Source organism: Ictalurus punctatus, chromosome 10 (genome assembly GCF_001660625.3).
Source record: "Ictalurus punctatus breed USDA103 chromosome 10, Coco_2.0, whole genome shotgun sequence".
In the NCBI taxonomy this organism is placed as follows: domain Eukaryota; kingdom Metazoa; phylum Chordata; class Actinopteri; order Siluriformes; family Ictaluridae; genus Ictalurus; species Ictalurus punctatus.
The window spans coordinates 13,425,472-13,441,125 of NC_030425.2; the positions used below are offsets into that span (position 1 = coordinate 13,425,472).

The 15,654-nt window shown below is 37.7% G+C and overlaps 1 protein-coding gene across 1 annotated transcript; it reads right to left on the reverse strand.

Annotated features, from left to right (window-relative positions):
• Positions 1-285: 285 nt before the first annotated feature.
• Positions 286-14,043, reverse strand: mef2b (myocyte enhancer factor 2b). The gene is made up of 9 exons (XM_017477379.3): positions 13,919-14,043; positions 7,604-7,681; positions 6,884-7,087; positions 5,436-5,564; positions 4,857-5,040; positions 3,727-3,872; positions 1,524-1,599; positions 1,336-1,438; positions 286-1,220 (listed from the first exon to the last, which is right to left on the reverse strand). Exons 2-9 carry the CDS (start codon positions 7,655-7,657, stop codon positions 956-958), a joined length of 1,161 nt encoding a protein of 386 aa, XP_017332868.1. The 5' UTR covers positions 7,658-7,681; positions 13,919-14,043; the 3' UTR covers positions 286-955.
• Positions 14,044-15,654: the final 1,611 nt, after the last annotated feature.

The following is a 15,654-nucleotide window of genomic DNA, read 5'->3' on the forward strand; positions in this document are numbered from 1 at the left end:
TGTATGAGGCATGAGGTTTACATCACCTTAAAAAGGTTCCCCATGTTCACCACATTAGCCTCGTAGCTCCAGTACAAAACTGAATAATCAAAAACCACACAGCAAACGTATGGAAAATGCGTAATATTTCATTTTTCTGGCTGCTTTAAACCAGGTGTGTCATGAGTCTTAGATGCTCTAGTGATCAGAATTAAATGAATGGATCCAGAATTTCACAACATTATTAATGTTTAGCCAGACGCTTTTAAATACTGAAAAACTTATAAAACCGAAGAAAAGATTTTATTCATTTATTTATTTAACAAAATGGAAATAATTCGCACAAGAACCTGAACCAAAAACTGGGCCACATGCTCAGTGGCTGATATGTGCTGCCCTCTTGTGGAAAATACAGTGAACAGCCGGCTCCTTAAGCTTCTACAGACAAAAACAACTTTATATATACTGTAAATCCATATAAATGGTACAAGATGAGCAGTAAGTAACATGCGGCAGTGCATAAGCTGCAGTACAGATTGATTCAAATGTTTACAGGAGTCCCTGACAGTTTTTGGTATATCAGGCAAGAGTGGTTTTAGTAATTCTAGTATGTCCTTTTCAAATTATTCAAATCCTCAGTCAGATGTGGATGGGGAAAAAACTCAACACCATGGCTCTGAAGAGTAAGGTGTTGTATTATATTAGGGCTCTGTTATGAAGCAACTCTCACCGCTTTGCAGTAATTTCTTCTAAACCAGTGAAGAGATTGGTCCATAACTGGTCTTGATCAAGTTTTCATATTAAAAGGCCACATGCTTAGAACAATCAGGTTCAAGTTGCCTTTTGGAATGGAAATGGAAACACTGTTACATTAACATTGTATTATATGTGTATTTTTCTTGTCAAAGCTGGTTTTTGCATAGTTTGACATTCCAACTAATAAAAGGTCGGCTGTGTACACAATGATGCGTGTTTGCTATCTCTGCCAGCCGTCACCGACCTCCACGTGCTTCAAATTTGTCTCACTCTCCTCTCTGTCCATGTCCACGTATGGCCCTGGAGGCTGGCTCATCCCGTCAGGACCACCCACTGGTGAATGAAGGGAAGAAGGTGTGCCCGGGGAGCACGTGTGTTCAGGAGAGACGCACTCTGATTTGATGTTCAGTTTGAGGGAGGAGAGAGGTGGGGACGGGGGGGAGGAGCCTTGGGAAGAGTAAAAACATCCTCCACCTGTAGACATCCTGTACATATAGACACAAATGCAACAAACACTGAACATAGATGCATACCCAGACTTAACTCAAACATTCAACGCATTCTCTGTTCAGCACTCCAGTGAAAATCTCACTCTCTCACCCTGCGTGGATCACAGATGGCTGTGGCTCCTGCTGTGTGAGAGGCTGCCAGGTGTTTGCAGAGCGACGCTGAAAACCCACTGTGTATCCCGGGTGGCAAAACTCTAATCGAGACAGTATAGCATCACAGTTAAGATCCACAGAATTTAGAAGGTGTGAACATTGATTTGAAGAGAGCTGGGTGTTTACCTGAAGTCCCATAATTCCAGGGCTTCCCTGTGGACGCCATGTGGCCTCCAGAATGCATGCTCTGATACAGCGCTCTCTGATACGCAAAGAAAACAAATACATTTAGAGTACTTTAGGGATGAGTAATGATATGTCAAGTGTATTTAGTGACACTAATAAGGCTAAACTTGAGTATCAATCTTTTAAAGCCTGCTAAGGTTCTAAACGTCAGCTATATTGGATATGGATCTAATATAGCTGACGCTTAGGGTACAAAGCTAGTTTAAATTTGCACTGGAGTTACGAGGATAATGTAGCTAACAAGTATGGGAAGCGGTTTAGCATCATACAGACATCATGTATGTCTAAATTATTACACACTAGATTCAGAAACGTTGCTTTCCTTAGCAGAACTCAGTAATACATTTGTACAATCCTGTACAATTCTTTTTAATGAGTCAAATCATTTGGTCCAGTTCACCACTAAGAGTCGGCTTATTACAGGTTTTCTTTTCTAAGCTGGACAGTTTGCTATATTTTGACGTGACATTTTTAACTATGGCTGTTTTCTGAAGTCTTACTCTATCATGCAATTAACATTTCTTTGCAATGTTTTTTTTTTTTTTTTAATCAAATCTACATAAATATATGTAAAATCAGCAAGGCACAACTAACGTCCATTAATTCACTTGACAGAGTCAAATACACACATTTACATGTACATTTATTCATTTAGCAGACGCTTTTATCCAAAGCGACTTACAAATGAGGAAATACAAGCAAAGCGATATAACAAGCGGAGAACAATACAAGTAGTGCTACCATACAAGATTTATAATTGAGTTCTAGAGAAGCAAAGTGTGCAGAGTAGAGGTGTAAGAGTCAGAGTAATGTTTATTTATTTATTTATTTATTTATAGATAGATAGATAGATAGATAGATAGATAGATAGATAGATGTAGGGTTGGCGTTTTATGGGTTAGTTACGTGCTCACGCAAGAGGTGGGTCTTTAGCTGTTTTTTGAAGATAGTGACAGATTCTACGGTCTGGATTGAGGTCTCCAGGTGTTAAAAAGAGGTCTTGACGGAAGTGTTTTGATTAAATTATTCTGCAAGGGTATCACCATCACCTACAATACATCTATTTTAATTTTTTCTTTAAAAAACAGCTCATATATGAGAGTCGGCTCTCATTTACTTAAAAGTACTGTCTCAAAGGGCAAAGGACACATCACACATTTAGACAGTTTATCAGCTGTAACGAACAGATACGCTTCCATTACTTGTTTGCAACGTTAGGCCCGCAGCACTATAGCAAACTAAAGCACAAAGAGAAGAAACCAAACATTTATATATTCATACACAAATAGTACATTTTTACAAAAGTATTTATGACATTTTAATTCACTCTGTGTGTGATTATGTAAAGACCGAACAATGTGGCGTGTGACCAAAGTTTCTTCACTGAACTTGATTCATTTCCCATAGCAGCATACTCTGAACTGTTCTATTCCTCTTATACAGCAGCAATTTCCCAACTTTTACAATCTTTTTATTAAAAAACAATGCGTCATAACTTTAACTGTTTATAGTTGGAATTAATGTTGTGGAACATCCACAAGACAAGTTAGTTCCTTTTACACTTATGTTATAGGAGCTATAAACAATCATTCCCTCTCCAGCCTCCTTTCTCTCTCTCTCTCTCTCTCTCTCTCTCTCTCTCTCTCTCTCTCTCTCTCTGTCTCTCTGTCTCTCTGTCTCTCTCTCCAAGTTTCTTGAAGTTAATAAGCTTGTTACAGTGAAACCAAAAAGCATAAACTCCTCTGTATCATTGTACGACTCTGAAACTGCAAAGATCTTCGGCATATTAATGATATGTCTTTGTTGTGGAGTGGTCACCATGTGTATGAGCTGTTACTATAGAAACAGTAAGGTATTAGAATGAGCACATTAATATAAACCTTTCATTTGAATTACATCTGGCATTACTGTCCGAGCTGCTGTTTTAGTTTAACTTCAACACCTTCTGACCAATCAAATTCAAGAATTCAACAACACTGCGGTATAAAATGCTATAAATGGCTACATGACAGCAACCCAAAAGATCACACACACACACACACACACACACACACACACACACACACACACACACGCAAAATCCTTAAACTAAAGATTACATTTTTTTTTTTATATGTGTGACTTCTTTAGCACAATCTCTTACCGCATTAGTCAGATTGCCACGGGCTACACCCACTCCAGGGTGGACCTCCCCACGCCGCCCGTCATTGGTCAAACTCAGCGGAGGCGGGGTCTTCATATCCAGCGCTCGGCTCAGGTTGCCATGGGAAAACACTGAGTAGCCAAAGCCTTCGCCCACGCACAAACATATGGGAAGTGAAAACAAGATGTGGGTGAATATCTTTTTCACCCCTATCCACCCACCATCTCAACCTCTCACATTCTTTCTTGCCGAAAGGAGAAGTTGTTAACAGCTGACCTTTTTTCATTCAGTCACATCTGTAGATATGGTGGTACCAGCAAGAAGTGTCAAATGTACCCTAGAGTACATGCACATTCAACCTACACTACAGAGTCAAGAAAAAAATGTTTAAAAATGTAAACTCGCATCTAGAGCTTGGTGTACAGGTTTAATATCTCACAGGTTAAACTGAAGTCCGAGTTAGCCACCTTCCAAACATAGCACCTCGGCAAACACCGAGTGGTGGACTCTGACCACGTGGTTTGCTCTGTGGATACGTGCACTACTAATAGCAGTGGAGGGGTTTATGTGGAGGCTGCTTCAAGATGTCCGGCAGGTGCAAATTTCTGCACAAAAACCACAGCCTCTGCCTTCAACTACTGTTTCACATGTGATTTTGTGAGTGTGTGTGCATGTGTGTGAAGAGGCGTTGTTTCATAGCTGTACTTCCTGTGTGCAAAGTGCAAAAATGTTGGAGGTTATAAGCCTTAATACCTCACTAATATATAGTATACATAATGTTTATGCAAACATATCAGCATTCAGATGATTTCCATATTTAATTCGTTCCCGGGGAACATAGAGACATCATCAGTCATGTACAGGACATACTGCAGAGATGCCCCAGAGCATGACCTGACATAAATTCATGGAAAATGTATACAGGTTGTGCACGTAGATATTTGTGACTAAATATCACCATAGTGCTTGTCCGCATGAGGGTATGTTATGTTTTGCCAGCACCCCTCATCAGAGACACTTGCTGATTATCTGAAATAGTTACCAGTTGATTTCTAGTTGTGAATCTTGCCATTTTGGAAATGAAACTGCCCTTGTGAGAGGTAGGAAATTAATAAACGTTCTGTCTTCACCTGCGTGTGTGCCCATGAGTGCGGAGTGTGTGTTGGCTCCAGCAGGAGAGGCAGATCCAGGCCTGGAGCTGAGAGGCTTGAAGGATGAAGGTCGGTTTGCTCCCAGATTCATGTTTGATGGGTAACCATTCTCACAGCCAACGCCCATTAACATTTGAGCCTCTGATGGATGTACAGAGGGAGCCTGTGAAGGAAGAACAGAGTGTCTAACATTCACCTGAGATATAATAATATCTTAAGCTGGATGATTGTTATTCTTTGAAGATCTCTATCCATACAGAACAAATTAGGCAAAAGCACTAAAATGTGCTTTAATGCTTTATGGCAGTTCATACTGGGGTACACTGCGACTTATCAGTGAGGTGTTTTATAAGCAACAAGGCACTAAAAATGGCCAAAATATAGCTAATATATTCTGAAATATATGTCAGTGCATGGAATGCATTATAGAATAAAACACAGTGTATTTGTAGATTATATGGACACAGAATATTCTATTTCACTAACTGTTAGTTAACACAGCAAAACTGTGTCTAAAAAGAAGTTTTGTAATGTAAAAATATTTATGATCATACTGACATAGTAACGTTGCCTGGCGATGGAGAGATCCATGCCCTCATTCAGTAGATATTTCTCCTGGCCTGTCTGCATGTTGTCTTCATGTTCAAGCTCAGCTCCGTCCAGGCCCAGCCCTTTCCTACGTAAGGTCTTTAGCCATCAGTGAATGGAAGACAGAACAAAATAGTAAAAAAAAAAAAATTACACATACAATGAGTATCTCAATGTTGTTTTTCTCCAATAACATTTAATATAATATATTCATGAATTGCTGTAATAGACACATAGCTGCCATGTGTGTAAGCTCATGTGTACTGTATATCTGTGAAAGTTTTCAGTCTTCCAGGCCATGTCAAATGTCTGGCATCCAAGTGATTGGATTTGTAATTCAATGTGAGTAATTTAATAACAAATGCACCTATTACTCTGAATACAACTGTGAGTCACGTATAGCTGCCAATGAGAGTAATCTGTGTGACAGTGATAATTGTAAATGAGATAAACTAAATCCCGGTTAAAAACATATTTGTTTAACTTGGCATACTCTCGGAATCTAGTCTTGAAACTTAAAGTATATTAAACGGACTTTTCATGATTCATAGTAATTCTCATATAGAGAATTATAGATAGATAGATAGTGTGTATAGACAGACAGATAGATAGATAGATAGATAGATAGATAGATAGATAGATAGATAATTCATCAGTGATTAGATTTAATTTTAGATTTAGTTTGGTTCATTAATGTGTCATACCACAGTGGTGTTGAACTCTCAACTGATCTGTTTGTATAACAGCAGCTCTGATGGTAGTTTTGGCTGCAAGGTTTATATTAACACGCTCATTCTAATATGGTATCGTATTTATAGTAACGACTAACATGGGTACTTTTATGACGGACACTGTATATAAATGGATTTAAAAATGCATGATTGTGGACATTGTGAAATTGTCTTCGACAGAAAAAAATTGAGTCTGGTGAAGGAACAACTATTTATAGCTGTTATATTGTAAGTGATAACAGGAACTAACTTGTTTCACAGATGCTCCACAACATTAAGCACATCTATAAATATGAAAAAGTATGACAAGTCATTGTTTAATACATTTTAATTGTTAGCGCTGCCAATTTGCTGAGGTGTAAGTGGAATAAAATACTCTGGGATGTGTTGTTATAGGAAAATGATCAACTTGACTATTTCCTATAACATCACAACGTATTGAGTTATATTCCTTACTTATCATAAATACCTTGTTCGACATACTGTTTTGTATGTAAGGCACAAATTAGACTTTGAAAAAGGCTATATTAATAAAGATTATTATCATATCATATAAATCCACACAGTACCTTTATGTGCTACACGAGAACATTTTGCTCTGTTGGTTTTCAGCTAAGGATATTATCGTGTATATTGTATATGGATGTATTTTCAAAGGGAAACTTTCATAACAGGCTGTGTGTGTACCTCCAGTATGTCATTGTTGGTGCGGCTCTCATGAGGCTCGCTGTACTCAGTGTATTTGAGGAGCACTTTGTCCATGTCAGTGCTGGCGTACTGGAAGAGACGATTGGTGCTGTTGAAGATGATGAGAGCAATTTCACAGTCACACAGCACACTCAGTTCGTAGGCCTTTTTCATCAGGCCAAATTTACGCTTGGTGAACGTCACCTAGAGAAAGCACAGATGGGGGGGTCACAGGGCTTTTCAGTTTTACTGAGAGCTAGGCCAACTTAACACTGCTCCGCAGGAGAATCTCTACCATCTCTACGGGCCTACTTTTCAATTTTAAGCGAGCGATGCTGGGAATCTAAATTTCACTAAAGGTTACAGCACAAAATCTTAAACTTGATCTGATTTCATGTCATGATAGAAACTAGACTACATTTAAGAGACTCTTCAGTCTAGTGCAAACATTTGCATACTTATAGAACAAAATAAAGACAAAGACATATAATTCATACCAACAAGACATTTTGTGTTTATCAGATTACACAGAGTTTCCTTCATTATCATAAGTTCAAAATATGTTTGTTCAAAATATTAACATTAGAATAAATATGTATACCATGGGGGTGTAAACTTTTTCCTTGGACTATATGTCATCTTTTATGTTTGTATGCTAACAGTGGAAGGATATGATAGCACAAGGGCCATCAACCATGATAATCAGTAATACAAGCATACCTGACGATTTCGTTGGTCAAGAATCCGTGAGATCTGTATTTTCTTTCGCCCCATGATGTTCTTTTCCAGAGAATGGTTCTGTAAAAATATCAAAGCTTAGTTCAGTTTTTTTTTCTGTGTCATGTTTTATGCTCTAGTAAACCTCTAGTTGCTCTAGTTGGGCTGAGTTTCCCAAAATCATTCTTATATCATTATAAAATGATAACACAAGCATCACATTCAATCTAACATACGGTGCTTTTGGAAAAACTGAGCCTGAACATTTTCAGCAATCTTTTATTTATAACAACAGTGTATAGCAACAGAAATATTATTAACAATTATAGAAAATACAATATTACTCAGTCCTATATAGCTTGATTTCTCAGTCCCATATATCTTGATTATTCATTCCCAAATGTCTTATCTTGGCACACAGGCATATAGTACTGTTTGTACATTTCATAATAAATTAGATGGGAAACGGTGTTTGGTCATCATTGGGCAACTGGTCCCACTGCCCCCCTGCCCAGGATAAGCGGGTGTTTATGTACACCCCTGAGAGAGAAAGGGGGTTAAAATTAGTGCAGACTAACGCCCCAAAAGTATGAGCTATCCCAGTGTGAGTATTCCCTTTTCCACTGGGCATGGGTTAAATATATGCCATCTCCATTTAAAGGAGTTCAGCAGGCAGGCCTGCAGTCACCGTTAAAATAACAGCACGTCTCAGTGTGCGTTTAGTTCCTGTCCACCCCCTGTTCTCCCATGAGCAAACCGTACACAAACAGTGTATCCGAGAGGTTAAAACAAAAGACAGACAGAGAGAGAGAGAGAGAGAGAGAGAGAGAGAGAGAGAGAGAGAGAGAGAGAGAGAGAGAGACTTGAGAGTGAAATGTGTCCCTGAGAAATTGCATTATGCAATTTCATCAGAAACTGTATATACAGTTAATCTACACAGACTTCTTCTACAAGTTGTTAGCTTCATAAACAGGTTCTATTTGGAATCCACTTTAATAGGGAACCCTCACTTGTAGGCTTCTGCATAAAATCTTTAAATGTTCCCTCAGAGGAACAAACAGAGAGTCATTCCCAGATTTAAACTTTTTTCTCTAACAATGTACTAAGTGATGGATTTGATGGATTAAGATAAGATAAGATAAGATAAGATAAGATAAGATAAGATAAAAAAACTTTATTGATCCCACACTGGGGAAATTCCCCTCGTTACAGCCGCTCAAGTACACACACACACACACACACACACAAAAAAAAACAGATAGAAAGAATACACATTAAACAGGAACAGAATTGAAAAAAATGTCTAAAATATATACAAATCTGAATATATACAGATGAGTAACAACTTGTTTATACACAGACAAGTGATAAATGGATTATTGCACAGTTAACATTAGACGGTGAGTAACAAATAGTAATAAATGAATAAATGTTCATATTGCAGAATTATTGTGAATGTGTAGGCTGATGATGCAAAAACAACTAGCAGTGCTACATTATGTTGTTATTTGCATTAAAGAGTTTGACTGCTGTAGGGATGAAGGACCTGCAGTAGCGCTCCTTCCACTGAGGTGCAGCAGTCTGCTGTGTTTGGTGGTCTGTGCTTAGTAATATAGATACTCCGCTGCAGTTAACTTCAGCAATTTATAATTTGGTGTTTGAACCCTAGAAGGGCATGATGGTGCAGCTGGTATGGTTTCTTCCTCACAGCTCTACAGTCCCCAGTTTGATCCTGAGCTCAGGTTACTATCTGTATGGAATACAGCATGTTTGTGTGCATAAAGTGGTTACTGAGGATGATTAAATTAATGAATGTTTGAAGCCTGGTTAATAACTCTGTAATTGGGCAATAATCTAGTTTATTTTTTTTATTATTATCCACATATTTGTACAAATAAACAGTGATCCATACAGTATATGTAGATCTCTTAAGGGTTCCTCAGCTTGTCCTACTGAAGGCATCCTAAAGTTTGCACCTACAGTAAAGGGTTTCTCTGTCAGAGACAGAAAATGTTCCAGGTTCAACATTTTTAGAAAACTAGTACAATTAACCATCTAAAGAACCTTTTTTTTTTTTTTTCTAAAATAGTACATTCAAAATGGTGGTTCATAGTTGACCTAATATTTCCTCACTAAATCTCTCAACTTTAAACACACTAAAATCTAAAACCTGGATTCTTTAGCTTAGAACCTTTAAAGGTACTATAGAGCACCATACAACCGAATGTTTCCATCAGAAAGAGTTCCAAGCAGAAATCTCATCAAATTAAATTATTAATTATGTGAACACCGATCAGCCATAATATTAAAACCACATAACATTGACAATCCCATTAGAGTGTCACCTGTCAAAAGGTGGGATATATTAGGCAGCAAGTGAACAGTCAGTTCTCGAAGTTGATATGTTGGAAACAGGAAAAATGGGGAAGCGTAAGGATCTGAGCGATTTTGACAAGGGCCAAATTATGATGGCTAGATGACTGTAAAAACTGTTCAGGAACGGTTTGAGGAACATGGCGAACAGTTAAAGGTGTTGAAAGGGACTCCAAATTCCCCAGATCTTAAGGTGTACGGTGTGCTGCATAAACAAGTCCGATCCGTGGAGGCCCCACCTCGCAACTACATGGATCGGACTTGTTTGTCCAGCACATTTGCTTGCCGATTTTTCCTGCTTCCAAATACATCAACTTTGAGAACTGACTGTTCACTTGTTGCCTAATATATCCAACCCCTTGACTGGTGCCAGAATAACGAGATAATCTTTGTTATCCACTTCAACTGTCAGTGGTTTTAATGTTAGGGCTGATTAGTGGTCTCATTTTTTAAATGTTTGTATTATTAGTTGACTTGCTTCTCTCTGCATCAAGGCTGTTATGTAGTTGAAAGAATCTATCTGCTAATGCAAAAAATCTCTGAGACATCCACCACTGCTTCCCTCCCGACTCTCATATTAAACATGTTTGACCTCGCCTATTTTTAGTACTTCTAACCCAATGGTGAGCGGATACAGTGCTGCAGTTCCCATGACCCAGCAATGCCCGCTTCCCTCTCGCCCACTCCTGGCACCCAGGAGCTTGAGGAATCCAGAGGAATCCATATCTTGGGCCTTATTCTTACCTTATAAAGCAGCTTACACTGCGTAGCGCATAAATGTCTGCGCCTTTCATTTCACAGGTGACTGCGTGTTCACACCGGACAGTTAGTGTGTATGGATATGAATAGAAATGCAGGGAAGTGGTCTTTCTGACAAGAGATCTCTATCACAAACCTCCACATCTGTTGCTTTAAATCCTAGTTCCTCATATTTGCTAATGCATCAGCAAATGGGTACATTCATAATCAGGGCTGTATATAAGTGCTATGCAGCTCAATGTTCAGACTTTGAGCCAGGCTTAAAATCTTGTAACATATTTTGAAATCCTTATATATAGCTTTCTTAGCAAAGATAAATTGTGAATGGAGACGGTTTTCTTTTCAAACAGTTTACCAATGAATTACATTTTGAATTTGCGGAAATTAATGCATTAAAAAATGTAAAACTGTTAGTTTGGCTGAAGAAAAATTTTATTTAAAATATATTTATATATCATTTTTTTAATACTACAGCAAGATAATGTAGCATGTTGATATTAGTATTTTGTAACACAACAGGTACACTTATTTAGGTTCTTTCGCTTGTTCCTCAGCAAGAACAGTTCTGTACAATGCCGTACAGCAGTGTTATCTACGAGAGATGGTTCCAAGTCAAACCCCTTTAGAAACTGAAAAACCCTTAAATATTCCAAATATCTGAGGTTTTTGTACATCAACATGCAAAGCTTTGATTTGAATTAAAATGAAACTTTATTATTATTATTATTATTATTATTATTATTATTATTTACAGAAGTTGAGTAAACTGTTTATGGTTTGTACAATCTTCTTTAACAGCTTTGAAAGACTCACTTTAATGAAAGCAGTGTAAATACCAATGCAGAAGTCTGACCAACAATCTCCCTACATCTCTAAGGCTATGTTTGAGGGTTTATCACCCAGTTACTCAACCCTTGCACCTTTTTGTTCACTTCTGCTTCGTAGCCTTTAGCAGCACTGCTTCCTTTGTAGGCTTCCCAAAGGTCAGACAGTGGAAAAGAAGATGCACAAACATAGAGGAGCTTCAGCACTACAGCATTTCTCTCCCATAGGGGCCGGAGGAGACTAATTACTAGGACTGTCATAGGAATAATACTGCCTTAGTACCAACAAAAAAACAAAAAACAGTTTCATCATGGCCTCTCCTGCAGCTCCTTCAGCCTATAAAGTAAACTGGTGGAGAAAGCATGTATGTTCTTGTGTATAGTTTGAAAAGACCTGAAAGACATGATGTCAGAATTAATAACTGATATTAATGGATTCATGTGGATACTTTTGTATATATTTTTTGCTCTTCTAGCATAAAGAATATTAATTATATTAATTATAGATGAAAATGATGTATTTTATATTATGATCATTTGTGTCTGTCATTTGAGATCAGCAGATAGAAAGCAAATTTCAGGTATCAAATGTTCAACTCCTCAGAGACACATATGAGATGAGAAACTAAACCTAGCCAGAAATAGCAAACTAGACTTCCATTTGCATACGAAATACATACGTCCACAATGCTGGTGCAGAGATATGACTGCGACAGAGAGGAGAATGATCATGGAGCACTAAACTATGTTTTTTGGTAAACATGCATAAATGTTTGGTCTGGTAGGGGAACAAAAACAGAACAGGGCCTTACCGGTCCCCTAAGGTGTCTTTATTTTGACTGCTACATGTTTCTTTAAGAATTTTGTATGTAATTGGTGCTGCAGGTATAATGCTTATTTCTACACATCCTCTCCTTAAGCACCCAGGAGGTGTCAGTCTGTCCAAGTTGTAAGCACTCAAATGTCTAGAATGTCTTTGTATGTTGGAGCATTGTTTCCCTTCACTGGAACCAAGGTGTGCTCCATGTAAACATGGTTTGCCCAGGTTGGAGTGACCACTGACCACCTTTGGGATTAACTGTCACACCAACTTGACATCAGTGCCTGCCCTCACTAATGCTCTTGTGACTGATTGGGCAAATCCCCATGGCCATGTTCCAAAATCTAGTGAAAAGGCTTCCCAGAAGAGTGGAGGCTGTTATGACAGCAAAGGGGACCAACTCAGAAGAAAAAGAAGCCTTTACTTGTCACATAGACATTAAAGTACAGGAAACTTATTTTCTTTGCATATCTCAGCTTTTTAGGAAGTTGCGCTCAGAGCACAGGGTGAGCAATGATACAGCACCCCTGGAGCAGAGAAGGTTCAATGCCTTTCAGAGAGGGCCCAACAGTGACAGATTGGTGGTGCTGGGGTTTGAACACTGACCTCCTGATCAGTAAACCAGAGCATTAACTATTGAGCCACTACCGCCATGTTAATGCCCATGGATTTGCAATGGGCACGTATGGGTATTATGGTCAGGTGTCCACCTACTTTTGGCCTTGTAGTGTACCTTTCCTATTAGTTTCATTTTAGCTCAAAGTAGTTACTGAATAATATGCTTTAATATGGAGTTCCATGTGATTCCCCCGACTCTCTTTGAGATCTTCTTCATGCTGTTTTGTGGAGAACTTGATCAGCACTCAATGGAATACATGATCAGCTAAATAAAGAGTGCACTGGTATTCATGATATTTATTAATATACAATATACACCATACTAAGACAATTTGCAAAAGTAGCTGTGAGCTGCACTCATTTATACAATTTACCCATATTTTACATGATAAGATGATAGAGTGTATAAAGAGACATTTTGCATTAATTGCCATCAGTGCTTTACACAGCTGATGATGCGCAATAAAGCTTTTTTGAATAAAACTGAGTTAACATAAATATTATATTATTTGTCACATGCTCTTTTCCAACTATTACATATTAAAAAAAAAAAATTAACAGAGTCAAATATGCACCACCAGCTAAGGAATATGATTAACAGGGGCATATATATATATATATATATATATATATATATATATATATATATATATATATATATATATATATATTATACACCATTACTTCATTATTTGGACGGACCTCTGAGTATTAAATATAGTTTGGCTATGGGTTTGGTTATGCATATTACTTATAATGCATATTTATTAAGCATAATTCCGTTTTGAATAAACAGTTTCCATAGTGAGACTGAGATATGAAAATAGAAAAGCTCATGTGCTGCCTATGCTGCTACTTTACAAACATAATCAGTAATCAGTCAAACCATTAAAAAAAAAACTTTAATAAAGATTTAAACCTCACCTGACTCTGCAATGTTGAACAGTACGGGACAATCAGCAGCTCTGTGTCTTCGCGATGCTTTACTACACTTCATTCCTCCAGCTGTTCATAAACTAGCATCCGCTTTGAAGAGATTTTAGCATAGCTCCGCCCACCGAGCACGCCATTGGTTGAAAACGACTTCACTCATGCATCACTTCTTTTCTCTCTGATGCATTCTTTTGTCTGAGACACGCAGAAGCTGCTATTGGTTGAAAACTTGTTTAAGCTCCAGAATTTCTTTACCTAAACCATTCTTACACATAAACGAGTGTTAGAAAAGACAGAGGAAGTATTACCTGTTGCTAATTATTATTTATATTAATATGCATATAAGATTTTGTAATTACATTGTATCTTTGCACACACTCGCATAAACAAGGTCCTGTTGTGCAGGCTGACTTAAAAAAAAAACTTCATTTGAGAAAATAACATATGTCATATAAGATCTAGCAGGAAAAAAGACATAGTTAGAACTGGAAATGAGAAGAACAAGCAAACAAGAGGACAACTGAGTATCCAAGTTTAGATCCAACCGCACATGGATTCCATGTCTTGAAAGGATACTGTATACAAAAATTCTTCAAGACAGCAGTAACTGAAAACAGGGCTTGGAAAACTATGTTATAGAAAGATTGTGGGAAGATGGAAATGTCAGTGGGACATTGGTCCTTGGTATTCAGGGCTGTAGCCCCGAATATTTTTTCTTTAGCCCCGAATAATTCTCCACTTGGTGCGGTTTGTCACTACATAACTGAATGTCAGTAAAAGGAGACAGTCTGTAATGTTATATATTCAGTGAACGGTAGGTGAGGCCAATCATAAAGGGTTTACAGGAAAATACATGGAAAAACTTATTGACTGCCAGGCCTCAATTCTGCCAAACGCTAGCTCACAGTCAGTGTGAGGAAAAATGGATATTTGGTATTTTAACCAGTAAAGGGATTGAAACTGAAACAGAAGCATCTTCTCATGCTGAGCAACAAGGTGTGTTAATGTCTAAATATGTGTAAATGACGAGGTGTGTAAATGTCTATATGAGTTCCAGTTTACGTGAACATGATATGAGCAGAGCATAAGTACAGCTAATGTACTCTACATGGTACTGTAGCAGCTAAACCCATACAATGATAGCTTAGTTCCCCTTGATAGTGACACCAAACTAGCCTAGTTAGAAATGTTTTATATTTTATCAATCTGGTAGTCCTACAAACAGTGACAACACACGAGGTTAGTTTTATGATGAATCCAACTTTTTCTGATCATGTCATACATTGACAGCTAAGTTACCACAGCTTCAATAAAACAAAACTCTAGGCTACTAAGAAAATGAATAGAAACAGTCTATTCAGTAATTTTTTTTTTTTTTTTTTTTTTTCAATGGAGAAGAATCTGGATGATTAACAGTCCAGCTAATACCCCTGGCTCACATCCAGTAATAATTATGGCTGGTTGCTGAATTAATTTGTCCTGATTCTTTATACTCAACTAAAATAGAGGAGGAGAAACTGAAAGTGAAATGGGACTGGACTATGAATATGATTATTATTTTCAATTGAAATAAACAATAATATGAAATGTGGGGGAAAAAAATACTTCCTTGTTTCAATATTTTATATGAAAAGGTGACAAGAATATCGCAGATTGAGCTCTCCTCTTACTCTCTTACATGCATACAGTGACGAGTGCTCTCTCTGGGGGAAATGGGGTTACATGTT

Excerpts from the sequence above, each read along its gene's own strand:
- mef2b (XM_017477379.3), bottom strand. The coding sequence starts at position 7,657 with ATGGGGCGAAAGAAAATACAGATCTCACGGATTCTTGACCAACGAAAT. Across the intron at positions 7,088-7,603 it reads TTGACCAACGAAATCGTCAG|GTGACGTTCACCAAGCGTAA; the intron begins GTATGCTTGTAT and ends TGCTTTCTCTAG. Across the intron at positions 1,221-1,335 it reads CCATCTGTGATCCACGCAGG|GATGTCTACAGGTGGAGGAT; the intron begins GTGAGAGAGTGA and ends CTATATGTACAG.